This window comes from Olea europaea, unplaced genomic scaffold, assembly GCF_002742605.1.
Source record: "Olea europaea var. sylvestris unplaced genomic scaffold, O_europaea_v1 scaffold180, whole genome shotgun sequence".
Lineage (NCBI taxonomy): Eukaryota > Viridiplantae > Streptophyta > Magnoliopsida > Lamiales > Oleaceae > Olea > Olea europaea.
Genome location: NW_019235742.1, coordinates 393,973 through 413,163, shown reverse-complemented (window position 1 = coordinate 413,163; position 19,191 = coordinate 393,973). Strand labels below are relative to the sequence as shown.

Here is a 19,191-nt window from a genome sequence, read left to right as displayed (position 1 = left end):
ACATCTCTCGAATTTAAATCAATCTTATTCAACTAAGTTAACTCACTATATCTTTTTTAAATCATGATAAGTCTTAATTAAGAGTATACAGTCACAAAAATATTCAATTAATGACTGCAAACTTAGTGAAGATATATCTTTTACACAAATTTCAATTTTTACTATGAGGTCTAAAATAATAACTCACCTCTCGAATCCTTCCTGCTTACAAATCAATGAAACAATACCAAATTGTTTTAAAGCATGAATAATAAAAGTAAAAATAATACACAAATATTAACTTGAGATCAAAGCATAATAAATAAAATTAAAGTTCAAAACTATAATATAATATTTCATCCAAACTATTGATTTAGTTGCATATTATAGGAAAAGAGAACATATGGAGCATTTGAAGTACTTCGCCGCTCTTGTAGTAAGAACACAATCTTGAAATCCTAGCTTTTTCTTTTCTTCTCTCTTGTATATTCTGTCTGTTTTACTTCTGACTCTCCATTAGGGATGTCAATTTAACTCATCGGCTCGAATGACATGTGACTCGGCCCAAAAATTTCTGAGCGGATTCAGCTCACTACTCGTTGGGGATCGTTCGAACCGAGCCTCATTTTCAAGTGTTAGCCTGAGCTCGAGCCGACTTGTCATACTAACACAAGCCAATCCGTGTATAGAGCCTTTGAAAAGGTCGCTTTAAAGGCAGTTGCCTTAAAAAAATGTAATTAAAATTTTGGGGAAAAAAAAGAGCTGGCTCAACTTTGACTCGGTTTGACTCAAGCAAAAAAAGCTCGACCTATTTTTACCCGAGCGATGCTCAAACCGTGAACTTCGACTCGTTTACATCCCCACTCTTTATTGTGTCCTCTTTGTTTTTATCTAGAATATATCTGTCTTTAGCGATAGGCCCATCTCAAAAGTCATGACTCAAAAAGAACCTAAAATAACCCCGAATAAAACAAAAAGAATCCAAACTTTTCAATGTAGGAAAACTGTGACACAACCACGTCCAACAAGGAGCTTGGGCTCCAATCACGCTGATTGTGGTTGATTACCATGATCGGATCATGGAATCCATTGATCACTTCTAACCTTGGTTGAGCTATGGTTTGCAAATAGCGGTCCTCCCCCCATCCACTCTCTAATTTTTACAATTTGGTACCTATTTTAAGTTTTTCATATGATTTTGGGTTTTTATACATATCTTCAATATCGGTCTCACAACTTCCAAAACCTTATACGTTGATCCCTGAACATCCATAATATCCCAAAATTGTCCTCAAGTTTTGAAACTATACAAACCAGTCATCATACTTCTGATAAGTTTACTAAAAATTATAGTCTCATATCCCACATTAATATTACAATTCAGCTATGCTGCTAGGAAGGAATTGACACCCTCCCTGACGTCTCCCTCACAATAGGGGGAGGGAAGCAAGTATTTTTTGGGCTTTTTTTTATTCACATGGTTCCCACTTCATGCGAGTATTTGTCAACAAAGGTGACAATTTCTTTCAGGCAAAGGAGCATAATTCTTAATATTAAGATTTCGATCGATATCTCAAAAGCAAAATCTTTCTCAAGCATCATGAGAAGACAACTAAATCTACATTAACTAAATAACAGCAATGTTTGCCTCTTACAGCTAGCTCTCTAATTTCTCCTTTCAAATATAAAAAAGTAACATTATCAAACTACTAAATATAGACAGATTCTTCTAAAACAAGCTTAAATTTGCAAAACACAACACAATATTTGTTGACTTTCCCAGATTAAGATTACAAGTATAATCCAAAAACAACAAACGAAGATTACCGCAATGCTTTTATAGTCAACAGCCACATTGAGAAAATTTTCTAAAACAAAAATCCTCATTCTTGAAAACATTTCCAGTGACAGCCAAAATATCTGCATTACAAGTAATTCTCATAAGCCAATTGTCAATTTTGTAATATTTGAAAGTGCTACTTTTGCTTGGGGCAATCTCTATTAAAAGGACAATAATCGATTTTGTAATATTTGAAAGTGCTACTTTTGCTTGGGGCAATATCTATTAAAGGGACAATAACCGGAGTTAGATATCAAGAATGTTTTCTTTGTTAATCATTTGACATGAGAACAAACTTTAAACGATTTATTCCTTACAAGTGACGTGAAACTATGTGGGACAATCACCACAAAAGTGCATTGAAGACGAGAAATGGAGTAATAAATTGGACTATTGGGACAAGAAATACGTAGAATCATCTTTAACTCCTAAGATGGAAGGTTATAATCAACAAAAGACTAGGGATATCAATGCTGAACAACTACATAATGCATATCATTCTCTTCTGCAGCTAAGTCAATTCTAACTATTTCTGTATAACAACAAGAATGCAACTGCTCAAACAAGAAGCTAATAGCTCAGAGAAAATAACTTACTCATATTAAAAGATTTCCAACCACATGATTCTTTCTAAATCATCAAAGCAAACTGCATAATAACAAAGAAAATTACCAAGACTTTCTAACTATGTGCTAGCAATTATTAAATTAATTGACATTTAGAAAGATCGTGTACAATGAACAACTACCACACAGAAAGCCAGAGTAGTCCAAACAATAATTCTTTGTCAATTGAAAATAACGTTAAGGGGAATGACAGTAAGATATTCAATAAACCTACATTCTTCACCCAATTGTTACAATAGAAACCTGAAAAAATGGAACCCATTTCTTGATTCCTCGACTTTCAATTCAAATTTTCCACCAGAAAAATTCAAGTTCTCATCTTTTACCTGAAATTCAAGAAATTTAGAAATTTCTTCCTGAAGAAAGACTATCAATTTGTCAATTTCACCAAAACGGTCAAAGTGGGAACTATAGTGAGAGAAAATAGTTGAATGCCTAGGCTTAACTTTGGCAAGCAACAAAGCCACACTTGAAGTTAACGTTTACCAGATTCACGTTTTCATGTGTCAAGAAACAAAATAATAAAAGCAAGTCCCTGAATTAAAAAAATTTCTTTACACTCTATTCCATGAAACCAAATTCTCCAACAGAATAAAAGCGTGTCAGACCAAAATATATGAACAAAGTCACTCATGTTTTTCTTAGCCTAATCGACATTTAGAAACAAAATACATGAAACTATAACTGATTAGCAAATATTCAAATCTACATAGCCTAGTGACAGAACAAATGAAAACCCTTGAGAACTTTCAGAACCAGCTCAGTCTCTTTAAGGTGCAGCTCAAGCTCCTGTATCATAAGATTTCTCCATTCTGCCTCAAAGTGTCGTGCCTTATCACTTCCCATCATCGCCCAAATCGTCTTGAGCATATCCGAAGAGATGATTCCTCCAATATTCATTTGGAAAGACTGAGGCAATAATGGGTAATTTGATTCCACGTCCACTTCATCCTCTAAGATTTCTTTTTCCACATTTTGTTCTTTTTCTTCCGAGAGCACTATTTGCTGCTTTAAAGACTTTGACCCTCATTTCCCCAAAGTTTTTCCGAAAGCTTGAAAACAGTATATTCATATGCATTAGAGAATTCCAAAGGAGCCTGTTTCTTCCTATTGAAATTTCCAAGAAACTTTTGTTTTAAGTCTCCGAAGTTTTTCAGTGACTTGAAGCTTAGTAAACTCCATATGAAGCTTGTCCTTAACAAACAAATGAAACTCGGTCTTACTTTCATCCCCATGCTCAGACTTAAAATCTATTTGACCTTGAAGCAACGTAATAACGTCCTCGTCAGTGAATATCTGACCGAAGAAAAAATGGGACTGCTTCTCAATCAATTCATTTTGCTGGAGACTTTCAACATCAGAAGAAGAGCCATTTTGTTGTTTTGAAGCAGCTTCTTGGGTCGTCTTTCCTTCCTCTTTGCTTTTCGAGTGGGAACTGGAGCCCTCCTCAACAGATTCTTTGCTATCTCTCTGAGAAATTTCAGCTTCTTCATCATTTGAAAACATTAGTGCCGATTTTTTCGAGCATATCTTTTGATTTCCTTCTTCTCTTTTGCGATTTGGGCTCCATTGATGATAGCAGACCTTTACTCTGAGAATTTCACGTTTTTTCTTTTATTAATCAAACATCTTGTCAATTTTTATTAAAATCTCAGTATTTAATTTTTAACGCGGGTTTTTGACCCTTGTTTGAACCAGGTTGTTTTGAAAAAAAAAATATATATATATTTTTAAATAGTGTATTAATGAAATTTTTGTGGTTAAAAAGTAAATAAAAAAATTGAATTTGAGTGTAATATTATTTTATTGAAAAATGTGTGATTGAAATGATGTGACACCACTGTTTAAGAATATATATTTATATATATATTTTCAAATAATGTTGATTAGACAGTGCCTGATTTATAAAGTTTCGTATTCAATTATTTCATATTTGGTGAAAATTCTCGATCATTTATATTTTTGAATTTATTTTCAACTATGATTTTTTTTTAATAATGAAATTTGCACATTTTCCATGACTTTTTCTTTCCCACTTTTTAGTCACATTCTTAAAAAAAAAAATAATAATAATAATAAAATTTTTACTTATGTTCTTGACTTGATTGAGAAAATATTTCATTATTAATTCTTGTTCGGTATGGACATACGTGTTTGGGTACTCATGTTTTATATTTTGTTTTTGTTTATTTATTAACAAAGACACTCTTTTTTAAGCCTATATGTGATCTTCATTCTTTAAAAATTCATTTTTCTTGTAATCTTATTCTCCCTATAAAATAATTTTACGTATAAATCTCAAACATTCTCTAAAATGAAGTTCAAACAAGCCTTAAATATAAATGTTTTCGTTCTACATTAATGTAATAAATAGACATTATAGTTAGCCCCATTTGGTGACCTTTAATTGTAAAAAACTATGTTTTAAATAGTATTTTTTTTAAGAAAGTGCGATTAAAATGTAGAAAAAAAATTTAAACTTATGTGTAAAATATTTTATTGTATGAAATTGTAGTTAAAATGAGTGAGAAATAAATTAAAGGTGGGGCATAATTTTATATCCAATAGATTACGTCTATAATTCAAATTTCATCTGTTTTATTAACATTAATTCTCTTAGTTAAGTACGAAAATGGTGCACAATTTGCTAATTTTGTTTGGTTTCCATTATTCACAAAGCTGTACAAAGAAACGGATTACTAATTATAATTAAATACACAATATATTTATTGTTAAAATTAAATTAAATTAGAATTTCTGCCCCTGTTTGATGGTCATTTTTTTTTAAAAGAAGAGTTTTAAATGGTGATTTTTTGGATAATATGTGGTTAAAACGTTGGAAATCTTTTTGAGTTTACGTGTAAAATATTTTATTGTATAAATGTCTGGTTAAAAATGAGTATGAAAATTAAAAAGTTTTATTTTAAAGGGAGATAAATAGGAAATTAATTAAATTTAAATTTATAGTGAGCAATAGAAAACGTTTCTAAAAATTTAGTGACCAAAGTTATATTATATCAAAGTTTAGTGGTCAAAATTTGATCACCTCAAAGTATAATGAACAATAGAAGACATTTTTTTTTTTTTTTTACATTTTGTGACTAAAATTCGACTATCTCAAAGTTTAACAGTGTGACAGTGCACCACATGTGCATCTCGTCAACCACATTATAAATAGAATGAATTCTTTGAGCCTATGTTTGAGCTTTGTCCTTTAAAAAGTCATTTTTTTCGTACTTATATTCTCCCTCTAAAATAATTTCACATATTAATTTTAAAATTTTCCTTAGATATTAACAACACATTTTCTAAAAATCATTATTACAAAATCAAATCTCCCAATAAAATGAGTTTCAAAAAAACCCTAAATATAAAAGATTTCAGTCTACATTAATGTAATAAATAGACATTATAATCAACCCGGTTTGGTGGCCTTTAACTGTAAATAACTATGTTTTCAATAGTATTTTTTAGCGAAATGTAATTAAAAAATTGAAAAAGGTTTTGTGTAAAATATTTTATTGTATGAATTTATAGTTAAAAATAAATCCAAAAAATAAAAGTAAATTAAAGGCCTCCAAATAGGGCATAATTGTATTTTCAATAGATTACTTCTGTAATTCAAATTTCATTTGTAACGTTAACATTAATGCTCTTAGTTAAGTACAAAAGTGGATGCACAATTTCTCAATTTTGTTTGGTCCCCATTATTTTCAAATATATTTTTCTCTCTTATTTTCAATTATACATTTTTTAATAAAATAATATTGATCCGTAACCTATAGCATCATTAGTAGAGCTAGCGATATATTCTTTAGCACTTGCACCTTCATTATGGATTAACTAGTACAAGTAGGGGCTTCAGTAGCTGATCCAAGGTTTCTTTCTTCAATATTTTTCGATTAAGACATGTGGGTTGGTTCATTTCGTCCTTTCTTTGCAATTCTCTATCTTTGTTTTGATCATTTTGCGCAAAATGTAGTTGTATAGGATCGAGTATAAAAGGACAATTCTCCATTTCCATTGAAGAGCAAGCAACCTTCCCCGCTATTCTGGCCTGTTACTGATAGGGATTTTATCCATGCTAAGGTAGCTTGCTTACGAAGCCACCCACTTGAGAAGCTAGTAGCTAGAAAGAAGTGACGAGAAGATAAAACTGTTGCTAACCTCGAAAAATGGACCTTCCATGCAACCAACAAAAAGCAACTCCATGTGTATTTTCCTCCCTACACATGGCCGAAACTTGTCAAAAGTATATGGCCATTCGCAAAGAGTGTGATAGCAGCCACATACATTCCAACGATCAACTCAGTCGACTGTAAACAGCACCACGGGTTCCGATAACGACAACCCCCTAACCTTTTTTTATTACAAATGGGGAGGAGTAAATATAAACTTGAATTGTGAAGTTATACTACCTTGCAAAGGTTTGACTCTTTGTATTTATAGAGAGAAAGTTGGAAGGAGTGTCGTTAGATGTAGAACACGTGGATTTATCTATCGATTTGAGGCATCTACTCATAGGTGCTCATCAATCATTTCCTAGGTGGGGCGACATTTAATGTTTCTGACTTGGAGTTGACACATGTCATAGAGATGTTACATCTATCATTCCAAAATATGTCTTGGACAGATCCTTGCCCAAAATATTTGTATCTTGGGTCGTAGCGCAGGGTAGGACCTGTACATACCATCTTGTACCACTTCAGAACGATTATCGCTTTGGTTGTATCGGCTTGAACCTGCACGTACCACGTCAGCACCACTTCGAAATAACCACCGCTTCAAAAAATATGCTTCGATGTTTCTTGACATTATGTGCTTCGACGTGTTGAGTGTGGACGTGTTCCACTGAGGAGCATAACAGCTCTCTACAAAGCAAAGCTTCTCATCTTTTAGTCATAATACTCAGCTCGCAAATTCAAAGTTTTTTTTTTTTTCCAATTTTCAATTAAACTACTATTTTGAAATGCATTAGGGGAGGGAAAAAAAATAAATTAGAAGCTCAAGTAGGTTCTTAGCCCTTGTTTGGTATATATTAATTCTAAAATACAATATTCTCTCTTATTCTTAACCACATATTCTTTGATAAATTAATATTACATGTAAACTAATTTTTTTTTTCAACTACAAATTTTCATCAAACCACTATTTTAAAATATATTTTTGACAAAAATGATGTTCAAATAGGCTTTTATCCCCTGTTTAAGCCACATTCTTTCCACAAAAATATGTTTTCAAACAGTATTTTGACATCATTTTAACCACACATTTCACATCAACACATTATTTAGAAATTCATTTTCCCCCTAGAATGGGGCGCAAACAAGGGCTTAATATGCATCAAAGTGTCTATCTTGAAGCATTGAAAAATCCTAAGAGTTTGCTAGACTTCCCACAATTTTAAATGGTAATTAAAATGTCAATCAATCACGTTCAAGGGAAATATCAATCATTCATTTGAAATGACATGCAAAGTCATTCATTTCAATTTCCACTTTTATTTACATAAGTTTCATTAATGTCCTTTGAAATTTTCGATAATTACATCCTCATCCTCGTTTTTTAAAAGTTATCTAAACTTCTCATGTTAGAATACATTTGTCATTTAATTATTTTCTTCTATGCTAAATATGAAATGTATATTTTTAATAATAATTATATTAATGTAATTATTCTTCAAATTTAAAAAGGTTGATCCAAATTTTAACATGTGGAGAAAAATAAAGAAGAGATAACTTTGATTCATATTCTTGTAGTTCTTTATTATATTTTTTTGTATTATTATAATAAATCTAAACTTTCTAATATTGATGAAATTTTAGGATTGTTACGTTAGGGTATCACTGATATGCAAGAACGGTTCAAAATTATTTTTGTAGAGTTTTAATTTATTAGTCTATTAACAAACTCTCCTATAAATTATTAAGAATAATGCTTGCATGACATTTCTCCTATGTGGAATATGTGCATTGATGAAAAAAGTGGAGGTAAAATTATGGGGCAGATCATGTCACATGGGAGAGTGTGACTCATAATGTAATCTACAATATACCTGCAATAGCTTTGCCATTTATAGGGTTTTCGGAAAAAAAAATGTACTTTGAATAGTGATTTTTTAAAAAATAAGTAATTAAAAGATAAGAAAAATTTTAGGTTTGCGTATAATATTATTTTATGGAAAAATATGGTTGAAAATGAATTTTGAAAAAATATATTTTAGAAATAATGGAATCCACACATGGGCTAATTTTGTCATACATTTATATAAATATGGGATAAAAGAGCAATATGCAACGAATCGTAGGGCACCTACAAAGAATAATATATGTGAATTCAACAAGAATCTAAAGAAAATTGTCTGAAGTAAATAATTAGGAGAATACTAACAAGATAACAAAGGTTATAATTGTAGGGTTGTGTATCCATATATTTTATATTGTTATAATAAAATAATAATTTATAACAAATAAATTATGGTTTTATTTATTTATTACATTTATTTACATTGAGCATGCGAATTAAAGTGCCCATAATCACTTTTGATAATATAAGTTGGGTACTTCTGTTGAGAAGTATTGTGTAACACAACTTATATTTTGATCATAAATAATTTGTTCACAATCAATGTATAAGGGTTGGTACCTTATACTGAAAGGTTTTAGTGTTGATCGATTTACTATTTAGGTTTGTGATTTGTCTTTATCACAAAAATAGTTAAAGGTAACGCTAGTACACTTGGAGTGTATTAAACGGACCATGTGTCGAGTTTAATTCTATAACATGATTGTGCTGAGAATTAAATTCTACTTGATTACTGTGTACTGCATCTAAATCCCTTGGCATGGTTATGCATATCTTTTCATGATCTTAATAGTTTTTTATTCATCAATGTATGAGATCAATTTGATTGGTAAAATATCTCGATGAGTTGGAAATTTGAGAATGAGAGGAGTAGAGAACATGATTCATGTCGGGAACTGTCATCTTGAAAAATGGGTAGAGTGACTACTTAAAATTTTCTTTTGAACAGTTAAAATATGAGATCAATGTTTCGTGATGACTAAACTTCGATATTTGTGATTAGTTCATAGGACCGTTGAAGAACATGATATTTGAGTTAGTGAGAATTATTAGAAGGACAAAAAGGTCATTTTTACTTGTATCTAATTATCGAAACTCAGAAGGGGATAAAATATATATACGATAGTTCAGAGGAAATTGTTATAGATTTATTGACTTCTGTGATCATATATATTTCAAGAGTTCGGTCTTTTGCATTTAGTGGAAAAGTAAAAAACTAATAATTAGTTTGGATTTTCTAGAGCCGACTAGACATAATCCAATTATAATACATTTGGTAAGAAGCATTAGATGCTACTCAACATTGTTAACACATAGAATGCTAAAATCTTCATTATACTCTTTATTAAGCATGCATGAAGTATTGAACATGATTGATATTAAACAAGTAATTATATACAGTGTCTAGTATTATTTAGAGCATGTTTGATTCTGATTAATTAGGGAAAAATGAGTTTTGAATAGTATTTTTAATAGAATGTGTGGTTAAAAAGTAAGGAATTTTTTTTAATATATTTGTAGAATATTTTATTGTTTGAATGTGCGATTGAAAGTGAACCTATAACAAATCAAAAAATAAATTAATGAGTATTAAACACGAGCTTAATCTTTCCTTCGACAAGTCAATAATTGTGAAGAGTTTCTTGTTCCCTAACTTAAATGTATATTCATTTTTCTAGAAGGTCATACCCTCCACATGAGTGTCTAATTCTTATTCAACCCTCTCCCTTGTGATTCGTCGATAAATCTATGGCAGTGAATATTTTCATGTTACCCAATTTTTTATAACATATTCATTTTTCAAAAGGTCATAATCTTAACAAGAATGTCTAATTCGAGGATAGAGGGCAAGCATTAGAATATTTAACTATAGATTTAGCCTATTTGATTAAAATAAAAATCAAATTTTTGGTAATGAAATATATTGTTAAAAGGTTATGGATCTCATGAAATGTGTTATTAAAATTAATTATTGATTTTGATTTAAATTTTAATCATATTTTTAGCTGAATGAAATAGAGGATTAGTATCTTTCTAAAAAAATGACTTTCTGTATGAAATTCATCTTTGTATTTAAAAACTCTAATTTAAACTAGAAACGTCACCTTTAATCACATTTTCTTTTTTCAGGTTTTGAGCATGCTCGATTCAACTTAAACGCTAAAAAAGTTAAAAGGTGGCTTCTTTTTAACTTTTATTGATGGTATGAAATATCGTGCTCATAAGAAAAGCCAAAAAGAAGATAATTTTTGGCTTCTTTTTAAGTACTAGTCTTCTGCCCATGAAATACACGGGCTATTTTATTTTTAAGGGTAATATTAGCATGTTTAATGTTAAGGATTGAAGAAAGATGTGTGCCGTTAAGATTCATTGTTCCAATAAAATCTTATACTATTAGTGTCAAAGATAGATCACTTTTTGAATATAGTACACATTGTTAGAATTTCATTATGGTGGGGTTGATAAACTTTATAAAAGAAGCAAACAAAATTACATGTACATGATATTATCATTGGGTTAACTAATGGTTTTTAGCAATTTTTCTAACATTTTCTACTAGCCATTCTACAAAGTTAATATTCTTTTACAGAGTGAAGTAAGGATAATAATTAAAAAAAAAAGGAGGCAAGAAGATTCCAAAGATTAATGACATCTTTGTAGAAAAACAAAAGAATATGATAGAGAAATCCGAGATGAAAATGATTGGATTATTCTATGTGTACACCATAAGGTGTACACAATAGATTACACCCAGTACGTGGGCATAGAGGCTAATATTCGTGGGCCCCCTCCATGTGAGGGGGTGTAATGCTTTGTGTACACATAGCACAATTCAAAATGATTTGCCCCTTCATGTGAAGCTTTTCAAGAAATTAACCTCCGTAGCAACACAAGCCACCATACTGGGAGACATCCTATTTTATTGCTCACCATTATAAGAGAAAAGTAAAATACAACAAAAAGGATAATTTAGAAAGTTGCGCCCCAAAGATAGTATGTGGGTGCATGTGAACGAGAAAGAGAGAGAGGGAAATGCTATATCTAACAACTGGCCTAAAGAATTCCCAACATCCCAGAGACTGGGTGCAAGCATGTCCTTGACCAGAAATATCTTCATAAATATAATGATACAAATTTTGGAAAAAATAATGGCAATGGAGAAGAAAATTATAAAAGTATATCAATGTAAGCTTGAAAATGAAATTAATCTCACTGTCCTCAAACGTTATTTGCCTCATTTCCAATGCTTTTTAAGGATTTTTGGAAAATAGTTTGTAGGATTAAACAAACCTTGACAAGAAGAACACCAAAAAGCAAAGATGTTCTTCACAATGAACAAGTGAAAATGGAAGGATTATGTGATAAATTTTCTCAATATTTTTAGTATAATTTGGGGATAAATTTCAATGGAACTCAATTGAATTTTCTTTCACTTGGATCACCTATTTATGGGTCTTGGCAAGTTTCCACGAAATGGTGTGAGAAACAGGTGACAAGTCACCAAATTTGAATGAAAAAGGGTCAAAAAACTAACCTAACGGTTAGTTTTTTGTAACCATGTGACCGCATGGGCTATAGCCATGCGATCGCATGGTTATAGCCTCTCCGGCCCTCCCATTCTTGGGAGTGCCTCATGCGACCGCATGGGCTTAATTCATACAGTCGCATGGTTAAGCCCCCCCCCCCCTTTTATTTTGAACAACAAACAAAAAAATTTCCAACAATCCCCCACTTGTTCAAAATCTATTTTAATCACATAATCAAATATCAACATTTATGCATAAGAAGTAGATATCTTTCGATTTGAATCTATTCATATTGTAAATTTCATAAAGTATCATCAGAATTTCAAGGGGCTAATGTGCCTTAAACCAATTATTCTTTGTGGCAATACCGATGAAATCACACACACAAGTGTTAAGCTTTTCACTATTCTTCTAACTCGCTTAGTGCTAATATGGCATTGCACTAATCCTATTTCATTGAACTTTTAAAGAGGGAAAACTCCAACTCTCTAATGAAGTGGTACCACCTCGAAATTCACATAGGTAAAGTTCTTCTACTATCTTTGTTACTTTTACAGATACTTGTACTCCATACTGAACTTCATTAAGAGTTTATTTTATCTCATCCCTCTAACAGTAATAACCAACACTATTTTCCAAAGATAGTATTAGATATATTTAATAGTGTTGAATCCATCCACTTATCGAATAACTTGTTATTACCTCTTGAACCTATGTATATACTAGTTTAGTATATTTTGGTGAGGTTGCAATTATTTGAGGAGTTTTATCCCATTTTACTTGATGTTGATCTCACTAACTTTTTTGTGAGAGGTTTCATAAATGGATCGACTAAGTTCTCACTAGACTTAGCAAATGTAAGAGAAACTACTCCATGTTTGATTAATTTCCTTACGTACTCGTGTCTTAGACTCATGTGTCTAGACTTTCCATTATATACTTCGTTATACGCTCGAGCTAGAGTGGCTTGACTATCACACAAGAAGAAATATCCTTTATATATAAAGGTATTTCATATAATAAATCTCTTGGCCACTCAGCTTTTTTCCCAGTTTCGGCCAATGCTACAAACTCCGATTCGATAGTTGAATGAGTAATACAAGTTTGTTTCTTAGACTTCCAAGAAACTGCACCACCTCCAAAAGTGAATATCCAACCAAAGTAGATTTATTCTCTCTCGCACTTGATATCCAACTTGCGTCGGTACATCCTTCCAAGATTTTAGGAAATTTCGTATATTGTAGCCCAAGATTTTTGTTTTTCTTTAGGTAACCAAGAACCCTACCGATATCTTCCAATGTTCTGAACTTGGATTGCTAGTAAACCTACTTAGTTTACTTACAACAAATGCTACATCAGGTCTTGTACATTGTGATGCGTACATAAGACTTCTAATTGCACTTGCGTATTCTATTTTTGCAATTGCTCTACCTTCATTTTTTTTATCAATTTAATATTTGGAGCTATAAGAGTGTTAGCCTCCTTAAAATTAAAATGTTTGAATTTGTTTATCACACTATCAACATAGTGTAATTAGCTTAATGTAAAACGCCCCACTATCTCTTTTAACTTTAATACCAAGGATAGTATCAACTTCTCCAAAATCCTTCATTTTGAAAGTAGAGGATATAAACAATTTTGTTTCTTTGATCCAGTCTACTGAATTGTGATTAAATCCATTTGACATTATTTTAGAGTCAAATTTCCCATGCCACTTTTTGGGAGCTTGCTTTAGTCCATATAAGGATTTAATTAATTTGCACACTTTATGTTCATTTCCCGGTAGAGCGAACCCTTCTAGTTGTTTCATATAGACCTCTTCTTCGAGATCTCCATTTAGGATTGTCGTCTTGACGTCCATTTGATGAACATGTAGATCATAAATAGATGCTAATGCAAATAAGATCCTGATCGACGTTACCTTAGCTACGGGTGCATATGTGTCAAAGTAATCAATTCCTTCTCTTTGATGATACCCTTTAGCCACTAATCTAGCCTTTTAGGTATTAAGAGATCCATCGGAATTGTATTTCTTCCTAAATACCCACTTGCAACCAATAGCCTTAGATCTTGCTAGCAAGTCAACTATTTCCCAAGTGTTAGTTGAAATAATAGAATCCATTTCGTTCTTTATGGCTTCTTTCCAGAAAATACAATCTCTAGATTGCACCGCTTCCTTATAAGTCTTAGGATCACTTTCCACTTGAAGAACAAAGGGAATTGTTCTTACAACATCCTTCCTATCTCCTTCTACTAAGTAAAAAGAAATAAGTTGGGGATCTATTTTATCTGATCCTAAGTTCTTTTCTTTTCTAGTTCTTTTATTTCTTCGAGGTTCAATTTCAACATCTTTTATGAATGTCTCTTCTGGTGAGCTTCTAAAGATTGAAATATCCTTACTATTATTTTCAGATTTTCTGGCCACCATTATATCTTCGAAGAATTCCACATCTCTTGATTCTATTATAACATCTGTTTCTAGATTTAAGTATCTATAGGCTTTGTTGTTGAGAGCATATCCCACAAAAGCACATTTGATACCTCAAGGACCTAACTTGGTTCTCTTAGTATCCATATTCTTACAATAGGCAAGGCATCCCCACACTTTCAAATATTGGTTTTCTATTTTTCCAAATTTCATATGGAGAAATTTTATTCTTTTTCATAGGAATTCTATTTGTTATATGGCAAGCACTAAGTAAGGCTTCACCCCATAGGTTAAAGGGTAATTCAAAATTCAACAATATTGCATATATCATTTCTAAAAGAGTTCTATTCTTTCTTTCTGCTAATCCATTTTGTTCTGGTGTTCTAGGTACAGAAGCTTGATGTAATATTCTATTTTATTCACAAAGCATGTTAAATTCATTAGAAAAATATTCCACACCTCAATCATTTCTTAAAGTCTTTAATTTTTTTCCTAATTGATTTTCAACTTCAATCTTATAAGTTTTAAAGACACTAAAGGCTTCATCCTTATGTTTTAATAAGTACACATAGGTATATCTATAACAATCATCAATAAAAATAATAAAATATCTATTACCGCCTCTAGTTAATATTCCATTCAATTCACATATGTCGGAATGAACAAGTTCAAATAATCTTGTTGTTCTTACTACGCTATGAAATGGCTTCTTAATCATTTTTTATTTAACACATGTTTCACATTTTTCCAAGTTGTCAATTTCACATTGTATTAATCCACATTTAATCATTCTTTTCATAGTATTAACTCCTATATGTGCTAATCTACCATGCCATGAATTAAATGAATCAGTAACATACGCAAAAGATTTAATTTTATTTGAATTATCGTCAATAGTACATAGTTTGACCATTCCTTCGGTGGAATAGCCCTTTTCAACAAAGTACCCATTATGGGTTAATACAAGCTTTCCAAATTCAAAAACAGATTTAATTTCAGATTATCCCAAGAGTACACCACTTGCTAAGTTTCTATTAATTTTCGGTACATGCTAAACATTTGTCAAAGTGATCTTCTTTCTCGAAGAGAAAATGAGTGTCACTTTTCCTTTGCCAATCACTTTTGATCTTCCTTCATTTCCTATTTTTATCTCTTGATTGTCTTCAATGTCATGATAGGTTTTGAAGAGAGACTTATCATAACATACATAAATTGTAGCGCATGTATCATACCGCCAGCCCAGAACTTTGCCTCAGATTGTATTGATTTCGCTCACCGTGGCGATAGTCTCATCAATGGAGTTCACTTGTCCTTCCTTCTTTTGTTGTTTCCTACGTCTACAATCCTTGGCACAGTGTCCTGATTTTCCACAAACATAGCAAGGTCTTTTGGCTTTGTTTTTAAACTTTCCTTGATCATCTCTGTTAAGTCTCCCTCCCTAGTTACTAGAACTTGAGGTGCAAAGCTACTCGAAATCGAAAGGCATATATCCAAAGTCTTCGGAATTGTGAAGAATCTTCTTCCTATATCCTTTCCAAGAACCAGGAAGTTTAGCAATAATTGCTCCCACTTGGAAAGTTTCGGGAAGTTCGATTTTCACCGCTTTCAGTTTGTTTACAATTATTTGTAACTCATGTACTCGAGGCAATAACGGTATATTATCCAAAAATTTGAAATCAAAATACTTAGATATTAAGAACTTTTTGGTACCTTCCTCCTCGGCTTTGTATTTGCTTTCTAGCACGTACCGGATTTCTTTTGCCAATGTAGTGTTGGTGTAGAGATCATAGAGGCGATCGGATAATGCAATTAGGATACGACCACGACATATCAATTCGTCCGCTTCCCGTTTCTTCCTTTCTATGTGAATTTCTTCGATATCCTTGTCAGTTACATCGGGAATGGGCTCCAATTTTGGATCAAGCACATTGAAGATCTTCAAGGCCGTTAATAGAAATTTAAGTTTGTCTTGCCATCTTGTGAAATTTGCACCATCGAATCTGTTCAAGTGTACCAGGTCTTGATTCATCATTTTGATAGTAGCAAGTGTAGATTCCGTCTCCATTGTAATAATAGTAACAAATAACGTTTGAGATTGTTGGAAAAAATAATGACAATGGAGAAGAAAATTATAAAAGTATATCAATGTAGGCTTGAACACGAAATTAATCTCCCTGTCCTCAAACGTTATTTGTCTCATTTCCAATGCTTTTTAAGGATTTTCGGCAAATAGTTCGTATGATTAAACAAGCCCTAACAAGAAGAACACCAAAAAGCAAAGATGTTTCTTCACAATAAACAAGTGAAAAATGGAAGGATTATGTGATAAATTTTCTCAATATTGGAAGTATAATTTGGGGATAAATTTCAATGGAACTCAATTGAATTTTCTTGCACTTGGATTACCTATTTATAGGCATTGGCAAGTTCTCATGAAATGGTGCAAGAAACAAGTGAAAAGTCACCAAATTTGAATGAAAAATGGTCAAAAAACTAACTAAAACATTAACAAAGTTATGGAAGTTTTGAACACGAAGAAAGTGAGAAGATCCTCAATTATACGCATGGCGCTTACTTGTACACTGCTACAGTGCTACTCATATGGAGTACCATAGTCGCAGCCCTTACTATTTCAGTGCTCAAACTTTAGTGCAACCTATAAAACAAAACAAAACAAAATTTCACATAAATTTTGAAAATGATATGCAGTTGCAGATATCTAAAAAATGATATGATGTTGCAGATATCTAAAAATGCCATGATAGAATGCAAAAATATACCTCAATCGCATCTGATACTGTTTTTTCAGTGCCACAATTTATCCTTCAACAGACATAAACTTGACCTTGACCAAAACCACCCTTACCACCTAACTTCCTTTTTGTCTTATGCACTGGAGAACTACCAACTTGTACTTGCACCAATGTCATAAGAAGACAAATATAGGGAAAGAAGGAAAATATCTACATTTCCAATACATCATTTGCAAGTAGGAGACCAAGTGTTCTAGACCACAATTATGACAGGATTGGCTCAACATAATTCCACAAATATTCCATTAAAGAATATCATTTTTCAAATCTTTTTTGGAAAAGCAAAATAGATGGTTTGGTGTAGAATCACGTAAGATATAATATGCCTCTTATTTCTTTCCAAACTTTCCCGGTAACCTAACATTAATGTATGGAAATATCGGAAACAGTTAGCATAGAAAACAGCAACCACCACAAGATAGGGTACTCTAATTAAGAAGTTTCAGAATTGAATCAAACATGCCTAATTCACTTGCTAATCATAACACACCAAAGAATGCATAAGACAAATCTATGAGGGAAAAAAAGATGAGCATACAAGAAGTAAATTCAATAAAATAATTTTTTTGTAGAATCATCAACAAAAATAATATACGACTGAGCCCCATCCAATCAGCCCAATATGCTCAAAAGTCCAGGTTTGTAGCTATAGAAAGGAAGTCTTAAATAGCACATACACAGTTAATCAACAGCAAAAGCAAGGCCCTTAGAGACAAATAACTAATTATGAGAAAATATGTGAAGCTTACCAACCTTAACTATGGCAGAGTGGAAAAAAGTTTGATAAATATCCTTTAGAGAAGTGTGCAGTCGCTTTAATACGGTTTAGCAGCAGATGCTTATTAAAAAAGGCAATTTGTTGAAAAATATCAAATTTGTTAGTTTACTATATAAAAGATTGGGAGAGCATCTTACGAAAATGCTTTACTGAAACATGGGAAACCAACAATTTTGTGTATAATATTAGTCATTCTACTTTTTTCTAATAGTATCCCTTCCCAGCCATAGGAAAAAAATGGCAGTCTGAAATATAAATGTAGATGGAAAAAAAAAAATGAAAAGAGATGGTCTGAATGTACTGTTGGGAATTTACTTAAACATGCACAGCGGAATTTAACAAATTTCAATTTTCATTCAGGATTCAGCTTTGTATTTAGATAAAAACAGTGATAAGAAATATACCTTTTCTTTTAATTTGTAAACTCCTTCGCGTTATTCCTTTCCAGCAGCTTGAATCTGCCTCCCACAGCTGTCCAATTGTCTAGCCTCCAATGAAATCCACACAGAGAATAGACTGTAACTGCTAGGATTTTTCTCTTGTGCTAGCAAGAATAATGAAAACCTTATGGATCTCAAACCCTAATTATGTATATATATAAACCCAAACGGACCCGGCCCGGTCCGGTCTAATATTTAATTAATCCAATTAATTAAACCCGGTCCGTGAATTAATTAATCCAATTAATTAATTCGGGAATATAAATAACAAATCCAATTAATTAATTTATCCAACGATTGTTAAATTAACCAATTGGCAATTTGTAATCTTCCAATTCTCTTTTGTGTGCGACCCATTAGGTTTCCGACCACGATGCCTAACGTCGTAAAATATTATTTTGATCTAATCAAAATTGATAAATTAAAACGCCCTTTTAATTTATCGTCAATTCACACTCGCCGTCCCTGATTGACATCTAGCAATATGTCAGGGCAATACATGTGATGGGAAATGTCACGTGGTATGACAAAACCAAATTCGTTCGTTTATCATGAAACTATTATCCCTTCGTCAATATGATCCGATCAATTACGAGATATGGAATTATGTCAATCTCGATCATCGATCATATCTTTCACTCCACTATTAAGTCAATATAAATCGAAAACTCCTTTT

At 31.9% G+C, this 19,191-nt stretch overlaps 1 protein-coding gene across 1 annotated transcript; it reads right to left on the bottom strand.

Annotated features, from left to right (window-relative positions):
• Positions 1–3,159: 3,159 nt before the first annotated feature.
• On the bottom strand, positions 3,160–3,951 carry LOC111378306 (probable transcription factor At1g44810). Its single transcript, XM_023001478.1, has 2 exons — positions 3,574–3,951; positions 3,160–3,450 (listed from the first exon to the last, which is right to left on the bottom strand). The coding sequence occupies exons 1-2, from the start codon at positions 3,949–3,951 to the stop codon at positions 3,160–3,162; spliced, it is 669 nt and encodes a 222-aa protein (XP_022857246.1).
• Between the last annotated feature and the right edge of the window lie 15,240 nt (positions 3,952–19,191).

What these genes read in the sequence shown, in the direction of transcription:
- LOC111378306 (XM_023001478.1), bottom strand. Translation starts at nt 3,951, where the DNA reads ATGTTTTCAAATGATGAAGAAGCTGAAATTTCTCAGAGAGATAGCAAA. An exon ending in TTCGGAGACTTAAAACAAAA is followed by an intron (nt 3,451 to 3,573) that starts GTTTCTTGGAAA and finishes TCTTTAAAGCAG; the next exon opens with CAAATAGTGCTCTCGGAAGA.